This window comes from Echiichthys vipera (genome assembly GCF_963691815.1).
Source record: "Echiichthys vipera genome assembly, chromosome: 14".
NCBI classification, from domain to species: domain Eukaryota; kingdom Metazoa; phylum Chordata; class Actinopteri; order Perciformes; family Trachinidae; genus Echiichthys; species Echiichthys vipera.
The window spans coordinates 10,126,337-10,149,881 of NC_139839.1; the positions used below are offsets into that span (position 1 = coordinate 10,126,337).

Below are 23,545 nucleotides of genomic sequence, written 5' to 3' on the forward strand. Positions count from 1 at the left end.
GTATTGGAGGGTTGTATTGCTATATTATTGTCATTATCATTATTACTAGTTGGTAGGCGAAATAGGAATATAATTCAATTAAATGATTTCAGTTTAAACATGGCTCAGTCTACATTTGTGCAGCGATTCAACATCTACAATGTAAAGCATTAAAATAAATAGGCATTGACAAAACCCACTGTAAATTAATATGAATGAAACCTGTAGTACAGTAGGCATCCTGCAGACGGCGCTGTCATAGCAACACTACCGTCATGACATGAACCAACCGGAGAGCAGGAGTCACTAGTTTTTGGTCGGACAGGGTAAGAAAAACGCTTACTTTTCACTTTATTACTGTGTTGTCGCTCCATAATAGTGTGTCGCAGCTTCCCTTTAAAGTACAAAAGAGTGGTTGCCATGGTTTCACGTTGTCACGGAGGAGAAGTCACAGCAGGGCCGAGCTCTGACTGTTTACATCAGCTAACATTACTAGCTAGCTTCAATGCTTTAGGCTTTTTCCTACTCCTGGCTAGCTAAGTTAGTTTCCGAGTTTAACAGATGAATTGTGTCCTGTGGTGAAGTTTGCACAGTCTACAAAAACGCCCGTTGTTACTCGGGTGCGTGTTAAATCATCATTAAGTTAAATAATGGTCACGTGTAATGTGGATAAAGTTTACGTTTGCCAGCTAGCGTGCTAAGCTAAGGCAAGCTGACGTTATCTGACGACAAAGTTGCGTAAACTGTGTAAACGCATACCAAGCATGCCCACCATTGATGTAGCTCTTACATGCCCTGTATACAAGATTGCATTTATGTCAATAATCACTATATAATAGACATTAACAGGGCTTGATACTAACTTTTTTGATCACCAGCCACTGTGGCTAGTGGTTTTCAAAAGTTACTAGCCACTAAGCATTCTCACTAGCCACAAATTTGTATAGTATGTTCAGAAAAAAATAGCCTATATAGTTGTAGCTGTGTCTCTCAACTGTTTTTGTTGTCCGTAGGGCTGTACGGCATGGTCTAAAATTTATATAACTATATAATTTGAAGCATAGACGCTAGTGTTATTATATCAAGGTATACATACAGTGGGGCAACAAGGTATTTGTACTTTTTTTCCACAATGTCTCTTTATACTTTGAAACAACTCAGCAACCAGTGTATATCAGTGGGAAGCAAAAATCTAAATGAATCTAGTAACTGAGTAAAAAGTAGAATATTAAGTATAAAGCAACATGTAAAGAAAATACTCTTACTTTATTTTATACTCGTATTTTTTAAAAGGTAAGGTGGGGCAAAAAAGTAGTCAGGCACCGATTGTGCAAGTTCTCCTATTTAAAATGATGACGGAGTGATTTTCATCATAGATACACTTCAACTCCAATATATTTATTAGAACAAGAAACACGCATTCACCAAAATAACAATAAATAATAAAAACAATCAAATCAAGGGTCAGCCTGATAGTGTGTAATGATGATTTATCTGAGATGCCCGAAATAAACAAACAAATAAATAAATCTGATTTTGCATACAACAGTAAACATTGCCCTACCCTTTAGGCTGGAATAAAGAAAATAGTAAGTTGACAAAATGAGAGAGAGGGATAAAATTGGATCTTATTCAGGGTTAGTTGGGGAAAGTAATCTAGTCTTTGCATTTCTTGTAAAAAAAAAAAAATTGTAAGAGCCTTTGAGTGCACAACAGAGTTTCTCAAGTTGCAAATATTTTAAAATGTATTTTATTCACAAAGTAGGAGGTGGTGGTCCTGGTATCAAATGCTTTTTTTTTGGTAGACTTTCATAATGAATGACACATGTTATTGTTTTTATTGCAGGAATGTAAATGTCTGAGGACAAGGAAGCCCAGGAGGATGAGCTCCTTGCTTTAGCAAGTATCTATGACGAGGAGGAGTTCCACCAAGCAGAGTCGGCACAGGGGGGAGAGATCCAACTCTGTCTGGAGCTCCCTTCTGACTTCAAAGTTGTTGTCAAAGGTACAGCTTTCAGCAGCGAGCGGTGTAAAGAAATAAGAGCAAGGTTTACAAGTTATGCACAGCTCATTTGCAAATGAAGTAGGCACTTTTCATACATTGCTGTCTATTTTGTAGATGATTTTCAAAAAGGTTACTGGTCTCACTCCAGTTAGGACTGTAACTAAATCTCCTCTTTGTGTTACAGGAGAGAAGCAAACTGAATATAATGTCTGCTTCTTACCTCCTTTGGTGCTCAACTTTGAGCTTCCTGCGGACTATCCATCCACATCCTCACCAATCTTCACTCTCAGCTCTAAATGGATGACCAGAGCACAGGTAGGACTCATGTAGCTTAAATAATTCTTCACTGCACCACTGTGGAAAAGCTGGCCCGCACATGTCAGCAAGGTTTGGTAAAGTATTCTCGCTCAAAAGAAGGTTTCCTTATTATTCATCACTCTCAATGCCTTATCCTTTTCCATTTTACCTCCTTAGATGAGCTCTCTGTGCAGACGCCTGGATGAGCTGTGTGAGGAAAACCAAGGCTGTGTGATTCTTTTCACATGGATCCAGTTCCTCAAAGAGGAGGCTCTGGACTTTCTGGGCATCCACTCTCCTCTTGAAGTCACCAGGGGAGGAAATAAGACAGGTGGTGAGCGCAGGAAAACAGACCCAGCAGCCACAGGTACACTGTGTTTTGTTAAATGAATGTTGTTGGGTTTTCCTTTGTATGGATACATCTGCATTAGCTAAGGTACCTCTCTAATAGTCATACCAGCATATTATCTATAATCAGGAGATCGTATTTCCCTTTCATTTAGAGTTAAGCTAAAAGAAGAATTAGCCAGCATGAACAATAATATGCTCTTCTTCCATTCTGTAGATTAGCTGGGTATGGTACTGATTAACATTGTTTCACTGCACCTAGTTTGTTATAAAACAGTTGCTGAAAAGCACATTGTGTAATAGTCCTCAGTCAATTTACATGTTAAGTAAATTTACCACATGATGAGCTTAAGAAAACCATAATATATTGCTTAATTATCTGTAAGGAGCCCACTGTTTTTTGAGACTGATTAATATGTATTTTATATACATTATTTTTCATTATATTTTATTCCATAATACATTATATTGTTGTTGGCAGCTCTGGCACAATGCGGGAATCATTCTGAAAACCCTGAGGAGAAGAAAAGAGAAACAAAGAAGGAAAAGTCTGAACCACAGTTGTCTTTGTATTGTCAACTGGACCCGAGGGCCGTGTTGTCGATGGACCCACGTGCCGACCTCCTACCTCAGCTCCTGGACTTTGACGAGGAGCAGCGCCAGAGGGTGTTTGACAGCAAGGTGTTCGGCTGTGGGATCTGCTTTGTGGAGAAGCTGGGCTCCAGCTGCCTCTGCTTTAAGGAGTGCCAGCATGTTTACTGCAAGGCCTGCATGAAAGAATACTTTCAGATCCAAATACGGGACGGCAATGTTCAGTGCCTTAATTGCCCTGAGCCCAAATGTACCTCCTTAGCCACACCGTCACAGGTATGAAATCAGTAAAGTAGATGTGTGTGAGTGAGTGTGCTCGTGTTTGTTTGCATTTCTCAAGTCACTTTACAATTGAATAAATGCTTTTCAAACTAAATTCCCAATTTGTAAGTTTAAACACCCTGTTACTTGTAATGAGCCTTTATCCCCCTCATGTCTTCATCTCTTAGGTGAAGCACCTGGTGGATGAGGAGCTGTTTGCCCGTTATGACCGTTTGCTGCTCCAGTCTAGTCTGGACCTTATGGCCGATGTGGTCTACTGTCCCCGCCAGTCCTGCGCCACCGCTGTAATGGTGGAGCCAGACTCAACCATGGCGATTTGCTCGGCCTGCCAGTATGCCTTTTGCACACTGTGCAAGCTGGGCTATCATGGTCTCTCCCACTGTAAAATCCCTGCAGGTAAGGTCACTGAAAGTAAGCCTGCTGCACAACACGTGTTTATAACAGACTTGTTTGTAGCAACAGGATATCGCCCATCAACTGAGAAGTCTGGTTGCGCCAGAGAATAGAACTTTTCTGTTCTGGATCTGGTTTCAACAAATTGACCTCGTTGTTTCTTCATTTTTGTTTTTGTCTCTACACAACTCTTAATTCAGTAACAAGTTATTTCACAGGTCACCCTCCCATCTTGGTCTACTGCATTTCTATGTGAATGTGAGACATGTATCCTATGTATATGTTTTATTTGGCACTATCAACATCCATGAAAGTGCTCTACAAAAGGAGTTAATACGCATCAAATTAGCTTACTTTTTACATTTAATCCTAACTGGCATGCATATTTTAAATATCAGTCTTACTATTTTAAGGACTACTACTATTAAAACTGTTTACTAAAACTAACTGTACAGATGTGATGTTCGGTTTTGATAGCTAAACACACACCATAAAGTCCTTTATAATGTTTTTCTGGTGCTGTACTGGTGACATATTACGAAAAGATTTGTGTCCGTTGGTACCACATTTAATCAATCCCAGCCCTGAGTTCCTGTCTCTGTTTTCTCCAAAATCCACAGATGAATTGCGTAACCTCCGAGATGAGTACCTGTCAGCCACAACTGCTGGGAAAAAATTCATGGAGCAGCGCTTTGGGAAGAGGGTGATCCAGAAAGCAGTGGAAGAGTCCTTTAGCAGAGACTGGCTCAATGAGAACTGCAAATGCTGCCCACGTTGTGGAACCAATATACAGGTTGGGCTCCCCCCGCTGGTCACAGTACTGTTAGAACAGGCTTTGACTTTAAACCAGGGGTCACTGCTCACTACCACCAATTTTAAATATGAAACAAACGTAGCATTTATTTAAATTGCATTATACACAGATTTAGAGAAGGTAGTTGGGTTATTACAAAACTCAAACTGCAGCCTGTATTTGATTAACCTGCTGCAAGAAGACGTCAGTGGAAACTGTTTGGAAAAGGGGAGGCACTTTCAAAATCAAAATCATTGGATCAATTATCTGTCTGTCAAACTGTTGCTGCAGCCAGTTTGGGGAAGAAGGAAAAAAATCAAGAAAAGCCTTCATTGCTTCTCGTTCAAAGACGAAATACTTGCTAGTTCTGATATAACTGATGCTATTGTAAAAGTCACCTTTCGCACACACCTAGCTCCTCACAAGATGCTAATTAGTCCGAGATGGGCGGATCAGACACAAACGTTTTACTTGAAGCCTGACAAGATAGATTTGCGTGATCTTGTGATCCTACGACACTCCCGTGATATGGTTATATTGCAAGAATCATTCTGCTGTGCAAAGAATATGTTTGATGTAAAGTTCTGTTAAAGATTACTTTAAATGAACAGAAAAACTATTAAAAAATGTGTTCTATTCAATACTGTCCCTGAAGATCCCCATGTTCAGCCCCAGGTTGTGCCAGTTGCTACTTGTCCTTTACAGATAATGCAATGTCTCTGTCTTTTTAGAAAGTGGATGGCTGTAATAAGATGACCTGTACCTCGTGTAGACAATACTTCTGTTGGCTGTGCCTGGGCCTCCTCAGCAAAGTCAACCCATACAGTCACTTTAACAACCCAAATTCACCCTGTTACAACCAGTGAGTTCTCCTTTTTTTATCCTTCATTTTTTTTCAAGCCAGGTAGTCGCTGTCTGACACTTACTGTACATCTTTAAACACATGGTTGGGTGTGTCTTTATCTCCTGTTTCAGACTCTTCCAAGGTGTGGATATCGATGAAGAAGATGCCTTCTGGAGTGATGAGGAGGACTGACACGTGTGCAGTACCTCACTGCTGTATGCTCCATTTGAATGCACTTTATATCTCACATAACCATAACTCCACCTGTGACACTTACTATGCCTGCATTAGTACAACAGTGCCACTACAATGATGCACCATGGTACCATTGTTTATGTTTTAATTATCATAAGGCATCATGGGTGTAAAACGTTTAATGTCATCAGGGGAGGATCTCTGGGTGTTAATTTTTACTCTTTTGGTTATGAACATCAAGAATATGTGGTTAGTGATGGCAGTGTGATAGTACTGGACACATTTTGGATGAATTTTTTTTTAGTATACTAAAGATTACTCTCCTTTGTTGGGTTTTTTTATGATTAGTTTTGACATCTTACAGGCTTATAATGGTCAGTCTGGAATCACTGACTCAGTTTGGAAAATTGAAGGTGTTTGCCTCCAGTTAGCTAGCGAAATGAGTGTTGCAGGGAAAAGGACTGGATTTGCACGTCTTTGTCATATTAAGGTAAGCTATCTGTCACGCAAACATAATTACACAACTATGTGTTTCTCTTTTCCGAAAAATTTGTTTAGATTAGCTTTTTCTTGAGATGAGTTAATTTACCGAAACGTACGTGATTAAAAAATGAGGTGGGTTGAAAAGCAGAACTTTATGATATTGGCTGTGGGGAATGTTTTAATAACTTGAGTCGCATGTTGTTTTCCATAGAAAATGTAATAAAGGAGGCCACTGCAGTAAATATTTATGATAGTCTATCATGTAATGGGGTTAGCAGGATTCCTATGGCGTGTCAAGTCATTCAGGGACGAATGTGTGAGAAAGGAAATCCTCACTTTAGATGTAGGAATGACATTTGACTAGATTTACTCAAACCCTCCTTGTACAACTGTTTCCGGTATTTCAATATTGCCAAAGTTCAGTGTCAAAGAGAGGCCATATAATCTTGGTAATGTCTAGAGATACAAAGCATATTTTGTATAATAATTTATTTTCCTTTTTTCTTTTCACATTTAATTAGAAAGGGGGGGTATCTCATGGAGGCTATTCTGTTTCAAATTGAACCCTACATCAAATCTGTTCTTTATCAACGTTGAATGATTTGTGTAGATTGTATTCAGAATCAGTGCTGTCTTGGACTGGTAGAAAGACAATCGCTTGTTCAGTCTTGAAATGCACATGGATTCACCTTCCCTTCAGTGCAGACCGACACTGTCACTTCATGTAAGAAACATTCAAATACATGACCTGCAGAATCCTGTTCAAATGCATTTGACATAATGTTCCTCAAAATACATGTTATTGTACCACCCAACATTGTATTGATATTATTTATTTGAACCTGAGACTTCTCTTCTTCTCTTGCCCTCACTATGTTTAGTTGCGGAGCTATGCAGCGAGCTTAACACTTCCAGTAAAAGTTGAAGACAGCAGTTAGCCTGTGAGGTTTTAACTGAGAAATTGTGAAATCAGTACTTGTTCTCTCCCATAAACAAGAGTTAGGAATTGTGAAATACATCGATGCAAATGGATTCACAAAAGTATATAATCGCTGTTAAAGTGCTTCATGTCAGGAAAGAAACAAAATAACACAATTTAAAGATCAACATTAAAGCTTTTGGTAAAATAATAATAATTTCGTCATGTTTGCTGAAACTGTCATTACTGTATATCCGGAAAGTAGTACAGTACATGAAACAGATAATCTGTGAAAAAATCATGTTGCTTTGCCTCCACCTAGTGCTTATAATGGCATCTGCAAGATACTACGGCACCCAAAGAAGAGTAGAGTCGCCGCAGTGTCAATTACTACAGGTGAACTTTTATCAAGCTGTCAAACTAGACAGCGCTGATCAAATATGAAGCAAGATTCTGTTACTACATTGACTATTTCTCACCTGAAATGATTTCAGAAAGATATGTTAGTGTAGCCTTCTGTTAAGCTGTAAAACGAGAAAGTCCTCGGGCTGGTGGACAGTGCTTGGTTTTGCCTGTTTTCAACATTCTTATTTCACACCTAAACAGTACATTAAAGTATGTTTCTGAAAACATTGTCTTGTAAAGGTTCCTTTTTGCAGTGCATGAATGACATCAGCTGACAGGAAGTTAACAAGAACCCAGGCTGTTGCCTAGCAATTTGATTCCATTGACAAGTCTATAGAACCTTGCCAGAATTGGTTGCTACTAGCAGCGGAACACTCAACTCTAACCAACCGCTGATGGCAGAACAATAATACTGTTTATGTGAGGCCATGAGACATTTTATATTGCAGGTGTTCATCAGTATTTTAAGGTGTTACACTCACACTACACACTTGTTCAGAAATGGCACTACTCTTGTTAGAGGTTGTTCTGGATTTCATGAAAAAAGTCCTCAATTTTGACCAGACTTTTAAAGTCAAAATCAGAAATATTAGCAAAAGACAACTGAGTGTTTCCTGTTCCATTAAAATAAATTGTGGTTCTCTGTACTGTGCTAAGTAAGCCTTTACAGCACCTTATTACCTGAAAAATGACCCACATTTACCCTGTAATCCAGAGGTTACACTGTGACAGAGAGAAACAATGAAATACTAAAGAAACAAAGAACCCACGTTTCAGCCTGAGATTGAAAAGAGACGACAACATGGTGTAATCCCTTTGGCTAGAGTTGCTGACAGGGGATAACCTTTTTAAATGGCCCCTCTCTCCGGTCCTGCCCACCCCCTGCCTCATGCCCTCTGCCCCCCAGCCCCTGCCTGTCTTTCTCCATACACTGACTGACTGACTGACTGACGGAACTGTTACTATGCCCATAAAGGACACCTGCTCTCACAAACACAGGTAACCACAACCAGCAGCACCTGGCCAACACTGAAGAACTCCACTAACCCTCCAATCACTCACCGTTTTCTCCGCGTTGCAGCAGAAAAGCAGAAAGAGACTCAAAGGTCAGTGGATTTTTTTGATGTGGTGGCTGGTGGGATGCAACCTGGTCACGCAGATCTCAGAGCTCAGTTTCATGAATGTGATGTGTGGTTTTTTTGGCAGACATGTTGCTGTGGATTGCAGTGGTGGGGGTTGAGCCGGATGGTTAAAGTCTGTCTGGGGAAGCTGTTATGTTTTTAAAATGCTGTATAGCCTTTTTACTCACTGTTTTGTGATCAAACTTTTATACTTATTGATCACTTTCTCGACCTAAGAAGCATGTGCTGAACAAACACCAAAAGTATTGTTATCATCTTAAGGAAAGGATGGAATGAATGAAGTTTTATTGTTGCCTCATGCACACAACTACAATCGGCCCGCATGGTCTTAGAAAACATTTTAAAGGACCGGTGTGTAGGATTTAGTGGCATCTAGCTGTGAGGTTGTAGACTGCAACCAACTGAATACCCATCCCCTCACCCATCCTTTTCCAAGCGTTAGTAGAATCTATGGTGGCCTTCAGGTAATGCAACACCCCCCCCCCCCCCCCCCCAAAAAAAAACAAAAAACAAACCCTGAAAGGCCCTGTCTAGAGCCAGTGTTTGGTTTGTCTGTTCTGGGCTACTGTAGAATATGGTGATGCAACATGGGGAGCTCTGTGGAAGGGGGGAGGGATGTATCCATGCATGTATTAAGAGAAGTGGATACAGTGTTCATGGTGGTACTTCGTTCATTGCTATGGAAGTTGCTCAGTGGCGCATTAAGCCAGAAAAGTTCAACTTCAAAAAAACCTGGATGATTGGCACTACCTCTGCACCCTTGGGCCCATAGAGCAGGCGCACTGGAGACTTTCACCAGCCGAGCAGGTTAATTTAAATGGGTTTTGAATGATTTAATCATGCAGCTTTTCTAGACTTTTGAAATGTTGACAGACCGAATGGATCACATTCTAATATTAACATAGTCACTCTTTGTCAACTACTGATGTTTACAAGTAAAATATAAACACTTAATTCAAGAGATCCTAAATAAGAAAACAATACCATGATGTAAAATTAGTCCAAAGATTATTTAGCACTGCCTGTTTAACTAGATCAGATGTTTTGCATGTTAAAACTTAAAAAAAAGTGCAATATCTCCCTCTGAAACAGTGAAATATCTGAATTATAAAGTACCGTTACCTCAAAATTGTATTTTAGTTCATTACTAGAGTAAATGTGCTTTATGTTTCTGCCCACATTTAAAAGCAAACATTATTTACGCTTCTTCTCCTTAGATAGTGAGACCAGACCATCAACAGCTCATCTACTTCTGGACCGAGAACACAACAGAGCAGTCGCATCATGATTGAGAGTGACAGAGAGCTGTCGGCCATGGTTCAGGAGCTGTGGGACAACGATGTCAACAGACTTAAACCTGGAAAGGACTACAGGATCTCTCTGCAGGTGCACCACACACACACACACACACACACACACACACACACACACACACACACACACACACACACACACACACACACACACACACACACACACACACACACAACACACAAACACACAAACACACACACACACAGGGCTCCTCCCTGCCTGTTTGATCTTGACTGAGAGCCTAGCTGGCCATTAAACACATCTACAATTGCTCAAAACATATTGGTTTTGCGTATAATCTTGAAGCAACTTTTATCTCATGTACCATCAACAAATATCACTAACACACACGTTTAGGACAATATGATTCAAGCGAACACGCACGATGTATTAAGGATATATCACTTTATATATGCTTTACCACTTCAGTATGAAAACAGAAAACTCACACTTTCTCTTTCGACTATTGGAGAGGCAAAGGATATGTGACAGTGAGCAATGAGGATTGTGGGAGTTGTAGTTTTAACTGCAAACTCAGATGAGCCAACAGAACAGTCTTTTACTGTATATCTATTTTTGTGTCTGCTGTTTGGTTTAGTTATTCTGCATTAACTATACTTTACTTATAAGTGGATTGGTTGTAACACTGTGGCAGTGCATCCGTGTTGCAAAGGTAGCTCTGACTGAATGCAAAATGTATGCAACCATGCATTATTTGCCCTCTTTCTACTGCAGGGCAAAGCTGGAAACAGCATGGCCATGAATGACTATAATGACGGAGCGGGATCCCCTCTGTTTACATTTGTCGATGAGAACATTTTCAAAAAGGAGACTTTTTTAGGTAAGTGCACAAGGGTAGTGTGTGAATTATCCTCCACCATTCTTTAATGATCAGTGCCCTTGACTTGTTTCTGTGGGATGAGGAAGCTTCTTACACAACTGCTCCATCAAAACATTTTTAAATTGACATGATCTCACACATTCCACTGCACCGTTTGCCAGTTTGATACTATCGTCCTCGTTGCCTCCCCTCAGAGTAAAGCTTCTTCATCTACTGATAATCTCCTTATGACGAACAGTGGCTTGTTGCATAACCACAGAGCATGCAGAGTTTACCTCGCTGGGTGGAGAAATATGCTCCTCTACAACCACTGGCTTCTTCAAATCTTCCTCCGCATGATAACTGCTGAATCTCACTTCCTTCCGGCAATTCTTATCAAGTGATGTTTTCACAGATTCATGTTGTGTATCATGTTGCCCTCACACAGAGTTCACTCTGAGGCCCATGGGAAAAAAGGAGGATTTCTCCCTCCTTATTTTGTACATAGTCTCTAGCAAACTGCTTCATTGTCCCTCACCTGTCCTGGTTATTAGAAGTGTTGTTTTTGTAATGGCAACTTTATTTAAGTAGACACACAAATCTCAGTTTTGAGATTTTTTCCGCCCATACTGTACGGAACTAGACGTTTCTGTAAAAACAATTTTAACAAAAAGTGTCTGTGTTTGTTCCTACAGCCTTTATCTCACTGTTGGATAATTATGTGAGTGACACTGGCGAGCCAGAAATTGTAACCCCTGAGGAGGTGGCAGAGAACCACAAATTCCTGGACTCCATCATTCAGACTCCTACTATGAAGGTACCTACTGTATGGGAATATTTAGAAATAAACTCTGCCCTTTTGCTGTGTATATATATATATATATATGTGTGTGTGTGTGTGTATATATCTATTTATAAAATCACTGAAGTAGCATATTCTACCTATATGTATATATATGTATATAGATATATATTATAGTTGTGACATCACAACCATATGGAAATAGTGACGCTTGTTTAAAAGCACAGTTTCTGAATATATTCAGTATTTATATAGCACCTTAATATAGACATGGAAATCTCACTTTTTACAATATGAGACCTTGGAGTTCTTATTAATATTTTATTTTATACTCAAAGTCTGCAGTCATGCTAGTGAATCTGTGAAGTTGTAGGTTACTACAACTTTGCTTTAAGCTAAATGCTAATGTATCATGCTTACACGCTCTCAACAACAACGGCAACATGCTTATGTTTAGCTGGTATATTTTTTATATATTTTTAGCATGTTCACCCACAAGTTAGCATGCTAAGATTTTACTTATAGGCCACAAGCACAATGTACATCCAAGGGTGATGCGAATATCATTCGTTTTGAAAGTATTTAGTCAAAAAGTATTGGACAAATTAAAGTTTTGACCTGATGATGATGCTAGATGAAAAATTCAGCGGGTCATGAAAGTCAGAATAGATGTCTGTAAACCATTAATGTCTGCACAAATTATCCTGGCAATCCATCAAAAAGATGTTGAGATATTTCAGTCTGGACTGCCATCCCTACCACTAGTGAGGCTGAAATTGAGAAATGAGAACCTCTTATAGGAAATCCTTGTTTGTTTGCAGATCGCTCATAAATACCTGGTAGAGAAGCACCTCTCTCCAAAGGATGATACACAATTCAAGGAGCAGCTGTACAGGATCTGGTTTGAACTATATGCGAGGAGAGGATCCAGCAGGTGGGTGGAATCTGACACAGCGCCTAAATTTAACTTGCCAGCGGAATCTGGCACTATGATGGTAACCCTTTCACTCTGAGAAACTGGCTGTGTGTAGCCTCACTGTGCGTTGAACTACTGAAAATGTTTATATGTTGCATATTCAGGAAGGAAGCGACCACTAAACACCACCCTTTGTCCAAATGGCACATGAGTGAATACAATTTAGACAAAATAACAGACAATATGGACAAAAAATTAGCAAATGTGTCTGTCTGTCTCCCACCAGGCCAGACTCCTCTGGGTTTGAACACGTGTTTGTTGGAGAGACGAGAGGAGGGCGGACCGTCATCGGCTTTCACAACTGGATCCAGCTCTACCTGCAAGAGAAGCTGGGACACATCGATTACAAAGGCTACAGTGTCGATGCAAATTCACCTCAGGTACGATGTTTTTGTATGTCTCTTGTTTTAACTAACCACAATAGGACAGGAATATATTTCTAGCACTACTGTCACTGTGTTTTCCCCCGTCACATATTCACACTAATAATCTTTCATCTGTCTCTCGTCTATTCTCTTCTCCTCTACTCCCCCAAGTTGACTTGCACTGTTTGCAGTCTTGCTCTCATCTCTTGGTCTCACCATCGATCTTGCACACTGATGAGAAACCTCACATCCTGCTATGACCAAGTTTTCTCTCTCACCTTCTGCTCAGCTCTCTGTATTTTGTCTTCCTAACCTGAGCCTAATGCAAATGCACTCAGCACAGGTTTTTGGGATATTAAGCCCAGTTTCTATTGAAACATAAAAAGGAGTCTCTTGTAGTTTAAAGCAGTGCCTCATTTTTAGAACCCATTTATTTTGCATATTTTGTCATCAATCTCCTTCCTATGCAGTTTCCATGGTTCATGCCGTTATGTTTGATATTATCAGCTAATGGCTGAGCAATCTGTGTAGCTCTTCAAGTTAAGTCTATATGGAAACACATTTTCACCGGAAAAGAAAAGAGATGAAAGGTTGTGGATGATAAACATAAAAATACAAATGTTAAGCCAAAATTTGGACTCACCAAGTCCACATTATGAGATAGTGAATCTCTTTCTTTCTTGTCTGTTCTCCTCAGACTGGAGAAAATGAGCCTGTGGCTGCTTTTCTCATCCCTCACCATCCTCTTGTCCTCTTTCATAATCTGCCATTTCTTTTTTTTCTCTCTCACTGCAGCCCGACGAGAACAAACACATAATGGCGCTACAGTTCAGCTGGAAGGACGGTATAAAGCCCAAGGGCAGCATCTTCATCGGTGTCAGTCCTGAGTTTGAGTTTGCCCTCTACACTCTCTGTTTCCTCACCTCGCCCAACGAGCGCGTCAAAGTCCAGTTCAGTTTTTACGACGTGGAGATTGTTTGCCACCACTACAACCAGAAGCACATAGGCACCACGTACCCTGTGCTCCTTAAGTACAGGAAACCTACTCAGTAACTTGACTATAAATCAATCTGAGATCTAACTTTTCCAACACTTGAGCTTGCAAATAAAGTGTCACAGGTATTGTTGTTGTCTTTTTATTTTAGATAAAGATACAATAAAACCTTACAAGACCCAATTGCATGTATTTTTGTTTTTATTGCACAATGATTCAGAGAGTGTGTTAAACAGTATATAAATTAAGTGAGATATAGGCTAAGTCATTTTTATAGTTACTTAAAAATGTATGAATACATTTTCTCAAGTATTATAGTAGGCTACAATTCTTACTTAATTCAATTCAATTTTATTTATAGTGCCAAATCATAACAAAAGTTATCTCAGGACACTTTGCAAACTATGTAAAGACCACACTCCATGACTTAAGCACTTCAGTTTTCTGCTACTTTATACTTCTACTGCACTAGTATACTAATACTTTCCTACATTTATTTAAGTACATTTCTAAATGCAGGACTTTAACTTGAAATGGACTACTTCCACACAGTTGAATTACTATTTTTTTTTAACTTTAGATCTGAATATTCACCATGCTTTTACTGAGTATCTTATCTTTCTCTAATTCTGTCAGTAACGTCGTTTCAATGTGTCCCAAATGTTGGCGGCAGAGGGTTTGTTGTGATGACCCATGACGTCAATCCAAGACTTTACACGTCGCCATGGCAGCAACAATGAGGAAGCAACTGCCCGGTTTTGTTTTCAAAATTAAAGCAGCAGTAATGCCCCCCCCAAATGATATTTCTTTATAAGAAATATTGACTGAATAAACAAAATAAATACATTTGAACTTTTGTTATGATTTGGCACTATAAATAAAATTGAATTTAATTGAATTTTGTATTTTATTTCGAGCATGAAAAAATCAGCAACAAAAAGAATAAAAAAAACAACAACAGCAGCATATCAAACAAAATATAAGAATAAGCAAGAAAGGGAAAAAACAGTTCATTTCATTAGCAATTTTTGCTAAACTTATGCGCGAAACTTAATTTATTATAGTATAAACTTAATTTATAAATGTAATCCTACCCTTTAATAAATAAATAATTATTTACATAACTCAATTCAGTTATTGCAAATTAAATACAATTATTACGATGCTACCTAGTACTTTAAAAACAATAATCCACCCATTTTCTTGTCTTACTTTATTTAAAAAGTCAAACCGGAAGCCTTGTGTTTTATGCTAACCAGTCACGTTACTGTAGCTTGACAGTGAGAGCACACTGAGCAGTCGAGGGAGAAACAGGTTTTCATTGTGGCGAGGATTGAGTTTACAGTTTGTACTGTTACATAATTTCCCTTTCGTTGGGGTGTTTCGGGCGGCGTGTTTTCTTTCTCTGTTTGTTGATTAAAGCCAGCTGTTCAAACAGGAATGGCCGAACCGGGCGGCAGATATCAGCAGGTATGAGAACACTAACGTTATCGATTACTGATAGCTACCGTTAACAAGTTAAAGATTTAACACCACGCGTTACTGTGACGCTGACTGACTTGACTTAATAACCTCATAACGTTTCTCTCCCAGGTGTGTCGGTGTTGTCACCTTCCTGAAAGTGACGGTTTCCTACTCAATGAGTCGTTAATTAGGTCAATTGTGTCGCGATTAATTGCGCTATTTTTATCCGGTGAAGCTGGCTGTTATGACGCCAGTTTAACGTAAACGTAACTAACGTGACACTGACGCTAACGTTCTTTTTAGTTTGTCAGTTAAATGAATGGGAATGTCAGGTAACTGTATGCTAGCTAAGTTAGCATTGTGGTTTAAGGTGTAACCATAGGGGTATAACACAATTTAACCCTTCTCGACGACTCTATGTATGCTAATGTCCAATGTTTGGACAGAACACATCATGTGCTACATACAGCAAGTGGGTGTGTTCGGTGGTCACCTGACTTCACGGCTAAATGCGACGGCTAACCCGTGTAGCATGGTTGGTAGGGGCAGACAGCTGTGGTCGATGCCAGTGACACCACAGACCCATCAAACACTGCGCTGTAAAAGAAAACCAACGAGAATTATGCGTCAGTGAGGCCGTGATGAACTATTTAGTTTGGTACTAATTTAAGGGAAACATTGTGACACAGTTACTTGAGTTCGGTGTTGAGTTTAAAAACTACTGTTATTTTCTGGAGGGATTTCCTGGGAATTATTGATCCATTTAAATCCAAGTAAATATTAATCCGTCGTTCATTTTTTATTTGGGTGGATGATTTTAATCCTCCACATCTTCAGATTCTGATATATGTTGTAGCACGCCAGTTAATTTATTCATATTTTTGCATGTGCGGTTGATATAGTCACTCGGGTGCATATTGAAGTTAATTAGTTGTTTGGAAATGTTATAAGTTACCTCAGTCCCTATTGAACTATGTATTGCTATATATTGGTATGTGTATGTATTATTCACATAATCTTTTATTGCTGCTTTGGAGTGGAGTGAAACTAAGTATTGTTGTATTGCACTATACAATGACAAATCGACTATCTATCTATCTATCTATCTATCTATCTATCTATCTATCTATCTATCTATCTATCTATCTATCTATCTATCTATCTATCTATCTATCTATCTATCTATCTATCTATCTATCTATTTCGTAGCCTTGGCCTAATCCTGCAATATATGGTGGGATATCACTTCTCTCCTAGGAAATGATAGGAAAAGTACAAGCAAGTGTCACTCCACAAAAGGAAAACTAAGATGTTGTTAACCTGTAATTTATACCTCTGCTGAGTTGCAGACTTACTGCTTAATGCTCAGCAGCACCAGTTCAGTGGTCTTTTCTGGAAACTGACTCTAGTATTAATTGATCAAATGGGCTTTGTTTTAGCTGAATCAGGAGTAAGGAGAGGCTGCGTTTGGTCAGTCACGTGTCCTACTTTTAATGAGAAAAAGAGAAATAAGGAGAAATGAGAAACACATTGGGGTTTGTGTGTTGCTCATTTCCTCTTTATAATGTTCAGATGTACTTAAAAAAACTTTTTGATGTGGGTCTGCATGGCCCGGTTTCAATTCTTCACCACGGATCATTTTATTGATGTTTAGGTTGTGAGCTCTTTTAAGTAGACCACAGTGTTGAGATAATCCTTTATTTCACTACACAGGCAGTGTGAAACTTAATTGCCTAAAACAATCTTTTTAAAATGGAGAGCAGCAAGTGCTGACACATGTATTCTCAGCTCAAATAAGCCAGGATGTGTTTTTTTCCCTCTCCCACAGCTGCCCAATGAGGAGGAGCCAGAAGAGAGTCGACAGGTAGCAGCTGACGCTCCACCTCCATACAGCAGCATCACAGTGGACAATGCTGGTAAGACCCTGACTCATCCAGATGTTTCCCTGGTGTTGAGGTCATTTGCTACTGTGGCACATTGGAGAGTATTATTTGTGTTGATCTGCTCAGTGGGGAACTGGAGGGAACATGGCTCTGTAAGATTGCTTGAGCCAAATAAATAACTGGACTATTCAAGAAAAACAGTCATGGCATCGTATAGGGTATCAATATTAATATCTTTATATGGGAATAACAACTGTAGCCATCTAATTTTGGCACATTTTATTTTTCACAAGCTTCTTGATCCAAATACAGAAGGTCACGAATCAAAGTTATAAAGTTAATAAGATTAAGTTATCGACATGGTATGAATAAAAGTTTAACAAGGAGAATGTGACTCCTGGAACTTCCATGGTTGCTTTCAAAAGCCCTCTGAGTTAGTTGTAATAGATGACTCATACATGTATGTTAAATCATCTTACAGAACAGCACAGGGTGCTTTTTTTTGTTATATTTCCATTGAATGTTTTGCAGTCAAAACATTTTCTCAATGAGGAAAAAACAACAAACACACAATACAGATTTGTCTTGTCAATACAGATTTGTCCTGTCAGCTTGCTGCCAATACAATACGACTTTGTATTAGAAAGGGTTAATGTTTGTATGCCTTTTGTGTTTGAAACTGCTGTTTCTCCTTCAGCCTTCTTTGACTACAAGGAAGATGGGGCTTTCCCCAAGCCTCCATCATACAACGTAGCAACTACGCTGCCTTCCTATGATGAAGCAGAAAGAACCAAGGCTGAGACTACTGTTCCCCTGGTAACTGGAAGAGTGAGTGTCTCACTTTTTTCATTTTGCCTTTGGTGACATTCACTATGTACACACACAGACACACACACACATGCTGTAGCTCTTGCTCAGACACTTCCTGTGTTGTCTGCAGGGCAGGAAGTGTTTTGCACCCTGCAGTAGTTTTGTTTTGGCTTCAGAACTGCATACTTCACACACTCACACTGGAGATCTAAATTAGAGAACAAATGATTAATTCTTGATTTATTCGGAGATGTTGTTATTTTTTATTGTTCAGAATTAGAGGCTAGTAACCGTTGTGTCAGAAGCGAAGATTCAAACAATGTTTTCTTAGGGCTATAGGATTCAAAATTCAAATTAGAAAGTGTAGTTATTTGATGGTGTATGGACGTAACTTTGAAAATTACAACATGGCAGCGCCCGTGTCCGGGATATTTTGGCAAAGCACACCTCATCTTCTGGTTCTCACCAGAATGCCATTAACTTGCATTTGATGCCTGAGTAACTGTTTTAAAAGCACCAGTAGGAATAGGAATTGATACATTTTTATTGATACTATTGCCTGTATCAGTTCTGCTTATTGGTCTGATTCTTTATCGAATCCTGATCAATTTTGTGTGTAAAAAAAAAAAGTTGCCTGACACAAGTTTTCAGCGTCAATGCAACTGTACAGTTTTCTTTTTTATTTAGGTTTAAAGGTTTATCAAAGAAAAAATATGCTGAGCCTGCCTGCGTGGTGCTAATGTAATTATAATGATATGCTTTTGACCGTTTCTTTCTCTCAAACGTTTCCAGCAGTGTTTGAGTTTTACGCCATTGTTTTGTAATGCACAACTGTCAGAAAAACATGGCAGCATTGATAAAAGGTATTGATAAGCTTGGAGGCATATGATTTAGGTTCCAAATCCAATTTGTTACCGGTTCTCAGTTCCCATCTCTAATCTATCCTCCAGTGTGCAAGCTTCATACATGAATGTCATCTCTGAATCTCTCTGTCAGAACCTGTCCGATGTGTCTTTAAAAACACTGTTTCTGTCAAATGAAAATTGACAGCTCTGACCTCTAGTGGTCACTGTGATGCCTTGCACCTTACTGCATGTGGGGCCACCCTGTTTGATTTGCTGGTGTTGTGTTTTTCTGCCACACACTGCCTTGCGCTCAGCAGCAGCAGCAGCTTCAGCACAGGGAACGCCTGGAGACTTTTGACGATGTAATTCGCAGTTCACTGGAGGTAACTGGGAGGAGAGTGTATGATGAGAGGAAGAGTATTTGTATGTGAGAGAACGCACCTGTACCTACAGTGTTTATGTATTCAGTACCCCACCCTTCTTGTACGTCTGTGTATTTAGAGTGCTCGCTAGTCCTTAGTTGATAGTTACACAAGATCTACTGGTTCTTGATGACATTAACTGAATGTTATTGACTTTAAGTGACAATGATAGTAATTAAATGGGCTTGCTGTGTTGTGATGGTTCCATTGTTCTGTTGTTTGTTTGTGTTGTATTTACTCTTTGTTATGAGAAAAGCTTGGTTTCCACCAGCAGGTGCTTGCCCGTGCTAAATCACAATTCACTTTTATCATGGTCACTACACAGTACTTGTTGAATTTTAACTACATCATTGGGAACAGGTTAAATAAAACACTTTATCAAATTGATTGATTTGTAGACTAGAAATAGATTCAAATAATAAAGCCCTGGAAAGCTCTGCTACTGCCTGGCTGTGGTAAAATAGTTTAAGTGCTTTAATAACTAAGTCTTTTCTATTTTTGTTTTGCTCTTCTGTCACTTATTCTATCACAGGATGAAGACTTTGTGACCAGAGATGACTTTGAAGACGCTGATCAGCTGAGGATAGGAAATGATGGCATCTTTATGCTCACTTTTTTCAGTTAGTTATCCACCCATCATCTTTCATCTTCAGCTCTTCTCCTCTCTGATTAGATTTGTGCAAAACAAATGACATCTTTTATTTAAAAGACAAATTAGTAAATTTCTTTTTATTTTAACATCTGTTTTCCCTCCATCCTTTGTCCAGTGGCATTCCTGTTCAACTGGATCGGTTTCTTCCTGTCTTTCTGTCTGACCACCTCAGCTGCCGGCCGCCATGGAGCCATCTCAGGCTTTGGCTTATCCCTCATCAAATGGGTCCTCATAGTCAGGGTATGACCAGGAAAACACACACACACACACACACACACACACACACACACACACACACACACACACACACACACACACACACACACACACACACACACATATTACACAGCACACATACTAACACATTAAATGTGGTTGTTTGTAGGCACAAACAACTCAAAAGTACCACTCTGGTATTTTTATGTTGTTTCTGTCGTGGTTTGCTTATTGCCGCAGGACTATTTCCTCCAAGATCTCTTCAAAAATTCACTGCTTTCAACATTAACTTTTAAAATGCAGGGCTCATTTGAGTGAAACCAGTGCAGGCCATATTTATTGTAACCAGTCATTTCTGTCGTTCTGTTGGGTTTAGTTCTCCACATACTTCCCTGGTTACTTTGATGGACAGTACTGGCTGTGGTGGGTGTTCCTGGTGTTGGGTAAGTAGCCAACCTCTGAATTGAAATGATTCAAATAGGGAATCAATTGGTTTTGTTCTGCTTGTGACACATTTGGCTCTCTGGGGCTCCATTTAAGCAGTGTTGAGGAGTAACATGTGTTTCAGAATAGTTGCAGCAGGATGGCTGACCTTAATTACCCCCCCCCCCCCCCCCCAGTAGATTTTCAATATTTTAATATTTACAATTGATGAAATAACTAAGTTTATGATAATGGTCACCCCCCTCCATATTGCACATCTAATTGTGTCTCATTGTCCCTTTTTTGCTCTCAAGGGTTTTTGCTCTTCGTTCGAGGATTCATGAACTACGCCAGAATCCGCAAGCTGGCTGACACTTTCTCCACCCTGCCCCGCACCCGAGTCCTCTTCATCTACTGAGCTCACTGTCAATCAGTTTCCATATTTTTTTTCGCTCCTATTTCAGTGAAACATACTGCTTTGTCCAATCAAAAAGAGTGAAAAGAACATTCCCCCCCTCTGCTTGACATGATTTGGACAATACATCTATTGTCCCTTCTTGGTGTGAAATAGTAATTGCTGAGAAATCTGTAAAACCCTTCAGTTGTTAGTGGTGAACTGTCAAGTGCTATTTGCAATTATGAAGTGTGTGATGTATATATTACTGCCTTATTTACTGTGTTACTATCCTTTGGTAGCAGCAGCATGAATTGTTCTCCTGTTTATCCACCAGGGGGCAGTCTTGTTTGTGGTATTTTTCACCAGTCTTCTATCAGATGAAGTCATTTGTATAGGTTTTCAGATCTGGGGTGGGCTAGTGGGTAATTTTGGGGATACGGGTTGATTTATGCAGTGTGGAAGAATATATTTCAAGAAGCAGTTAAATGCGCTTTAAGTTCCTCTGACCAATGCTTTTTGTTCCTTGTGGGGTAGTGTATAATTCAGGGGATACAGGACAGGAAAGGGAAATTATTGGCTTTTTTTGATTCAGGGGCTAAAATTTCGAGGACCTCATGTATAGAAAAGCAGGGGACATGTTTTCCCCGGAGCATTTTTTCCTCATGTATTCAGCCAATACTGTACACGCACTGTCATCAGGAGTGTTCTTTCCTTATGTGTAATGTATGTCAGCAGAGATGTCCAGCACAGCTTATTGGGCAGGCTGGGGATCATCGCCCTCCTCAAGGACACAGTGATGGGGATGGAACAAGCTGATAGTCTGTCACTGTATTCAGATGTGCAATTAGAAAGTTCTGGTAAAATAAATGATTGTGGCACATGATCTTAGTCACCGGCACCCCAATGGTTTCCAGTGAAGAAAAAATGATCGTATTGCCAGTTGTGATTTGGATGCCCTGCCCCGTGAAGACTGAAGGAATATATATATTTTTTTCTTTTTTTTATGCAACAATGAAATATTAAAAAGAGCCATTCTTTTTATGTTTATCTATAGTGGAAGTGGACTGATTATTTTTTAGAAGAATTTTAAATATCTGTCTTGGAATATGTTTCAAATTAAATTGTAAAAAGTATGTTTTTGTGTTGAGCTTTTTATCAAATGATGAAGTAAAAACAAATAAAAATATCACATGCCATATCAGCCATTTTAGTTTTGCTAGTTATTCCGGTTGCAGGATGCCACTTCATCTCAGCTGCCTCGCCACAAGATTCAAGATTGTTTAATGACCACACAGCCAAGCAGATAGAATTCATATTCAATATAGGATTTTTATACTTCAAATTTAATTATCAGGGAATTGTTTGAAGTAAATTTACAATAACTAAAAGGATGAGCTATTTCTGTCACTGCTTGATATTGTTAAACATTTCAGCTGGTTGTTCCATGCTGTTGCTCTCAAGGCTGCTTAAGTGTGTGTGTGAGAGAGAATGATTTACTGTTGGTGGCTAATTATACATATCAGCAGTGTTTTTCCTTTCAGTTGGAACAGGAAGTGAAGGTCACCCCACCTGGAAGAAGTCACACCAACTGAAAACAGTCAGAGGTTTCACTTAAAACTTCAACCGTCACATAGTGTCACATTATCATGGTTGGATATTGGCCTCTAGTGGTGCTCAGTTGACATGACATTAGCTCGAATTAGGCCATTTTTTTTACAGGGCACAGAAGGGACAATGTTGAATACCTAAAAGTATTTTGCAACCCTGATAGTGTTGACAAACTAATGTCAAGAAACTTTACAGGTGTGTAGTTGAGATGAAAAATGATGGCAGGGTTCAAAGATGGGAATGGTTCGAGCAAGGGTGCTTGAAGTCGGAGAGGTAGAGGAAATAGGGAAGGGCCCCCTTCAACTGCGCCACTAGCCTCATGTGATGTCGCGGCCGGTGTGATCCCATTGTAAGATGGTGTCTAGTTTTGCAGCATGTGATTAAAGTATTCCCAAGAGCAGAAAATAGAAGTCAAGCAAACCATATTTTCCAGTCCAGTCCAAAGATATACTTAGCCTTTGGTAGATACTGGGCTCTGAATGGGATATTTATTGTAAAATGCCATGTGGTCCGTACTTTTTAGAGTAATATAAGTCGTGAGTGAAAGGCAACTGTTGAATGTTGGTTGACATTTTTAACAAATGTTTCTCTTCCCTTTAAACTATGAATTGTTTACCTCTAGCTTGCTGCACCACTGGCAAATTCTGAAAATCAGATTTCCTGAAGTAATTTCTTCTTTTGCACTGTGCACTTTGGAAAAACAGAAACAGCTGTCGGTCAGAAATGACAGATGTGCAGTAGCTCTGGGGCTGAAAAAGTGAACTTTAAACTGTCTCAGCTTTAGAAAACTTGTTACTTGAGTGTTTTAAGATCTCTTTTTTTAGTTTCTTAGATGTTACTCACACACAAATAGCCTATCAAGTTAGGAGAGGGAAAAT

The 23,545-nt window shown here is 39.3% G+C and overlaps 3 protein-coding genes across 3 annotated transcripts; all 3 read left to right on the forward strand.

Moving 5' to 3' along the window:
* Nucleotides 1–234: 234 nt before the first annotated feature.
* Nucleotides 235–7,685, forward strand: rnf14 (ring finger protein 14). Its single transcript, XM_083927100.1, has 9 exons — nucleotides 235–305; nucleotides 1,826–1,984; nucleotides 2,169–2,299; nucleotides 2,459–2,648; nucleotides 3,111–3,496; nucleotides 3,670–3,898; nucleotides 4,516–4,688; nucleotides 5,420–5,550; nucleotides 5,664–7,685. The coding sequence occupies exons 2-9, from the start codon at nucleotides 1,834–1,836 to the stop codon at nucleotides 5,722–5,724; spliced, it is 1,452 nt and encodes a 483-aa protein (XP_083783226.1). The 5' UTR covers nucleotides 235–305; nucleotides 1,826–1,833; the 3' UTR covers nucleotides 5,725–7,685.
* A 2,275-nt stretch (nucleotides 7,686–9,960) lies between these two features.
* Nucleotides 9,961–14,006, forward strand: endou2 (endonuclease, polyU-specific 2; the record flags this gene model as incomplete). Its single annotated transcript, XM_083927228.1, has 6 exons — nucleotides 9,961–10,062; nucleotides 10,726–10,831; nucleotides 11,506–11,627; nucleotides 12,434–12,546; nucleotides 12,815–12,968; nucleotides 13,749–14,006. The coding sequence occupies 6 exons, from the start codon at nucleotides 9,961–9,963 to the stop codon at nucleotides 14,004–14,006; spliced, it is 855 nt and encodes a 284-aa protein (XP_083783354.1).
* A 1,238-nt stretch (nucleotides 14,007–15,244) lies between these two features.
* LOC310957025 (NEDD4 family-interacting protein 1-like) lies at nucleotides 15,245–22,260 on the forward strand. The gene is made up of 7 exons (XM_083927435.1): nucleotides 15,245–15,417; nucleotides 17,240–17,327; nucleotides 17,992–18,122; nucleotides 19,904–19,991; nucleotides 20,139–20,263; nucleotides 20,616–20,682; nucleotides 20,977–22,260. Exons 1-7 carry the CDS (start codon nucleotides 15,388–15,390, stop codon nucleotides 21,078–21,080), a joined length of 633 nt encoding a protein of 210 aa, XP_083783561.1. The 5' UTR covers nucleotides 15,245–15,387; the 3' UTR covers nucleotides 21,081–22,260.
* Nucleotides 22,261–23,545: the final 1,285 nt, after the last annotated feature.

Coding starts and splice junctions, on each gene's coding strand:
- rnf14 (XM_083927100.1), top strand. CDS start 1,834: ATGTCTGAGGACAAGGAAGCCCAGGAGGATGAGCTCCTTGCTTTAGCA. Junction 2,649..3,110: donor AACAGACCCAGCAGCCACAG/GTACACTGTGTT, acceptor TGTTGTTGGCAG/CTCTGGCACAATGCGGGAAT. Junction 3,497..3,669: donor CCTTAGCCACACCGTCACAG/GTATGAAATCAG, acceptor TTCATCTCTTAG/GTGAAGCACCTGGTGGATGA.
- LOC310957025 (XM_083927435.1), top strand. CDS start 15,388: ATGGCCGAACCGGGCGGCAGATATCAGCAG. Junction 17,328..17,991: donor CATCACAGTGGACAATGCTG/GTAAGACCCTGA, acceptor TTTCTCCTTCAG/CCTTCTTTGACTACAAGGAA. Junction 20,683..20,976: donor GTGGGTGTTCCTGGTGTTGG/GTAAGTAGCCAA, acceptor TTTGCTCTCAAG/GGTTTTTGCTCTTCGTTCGA.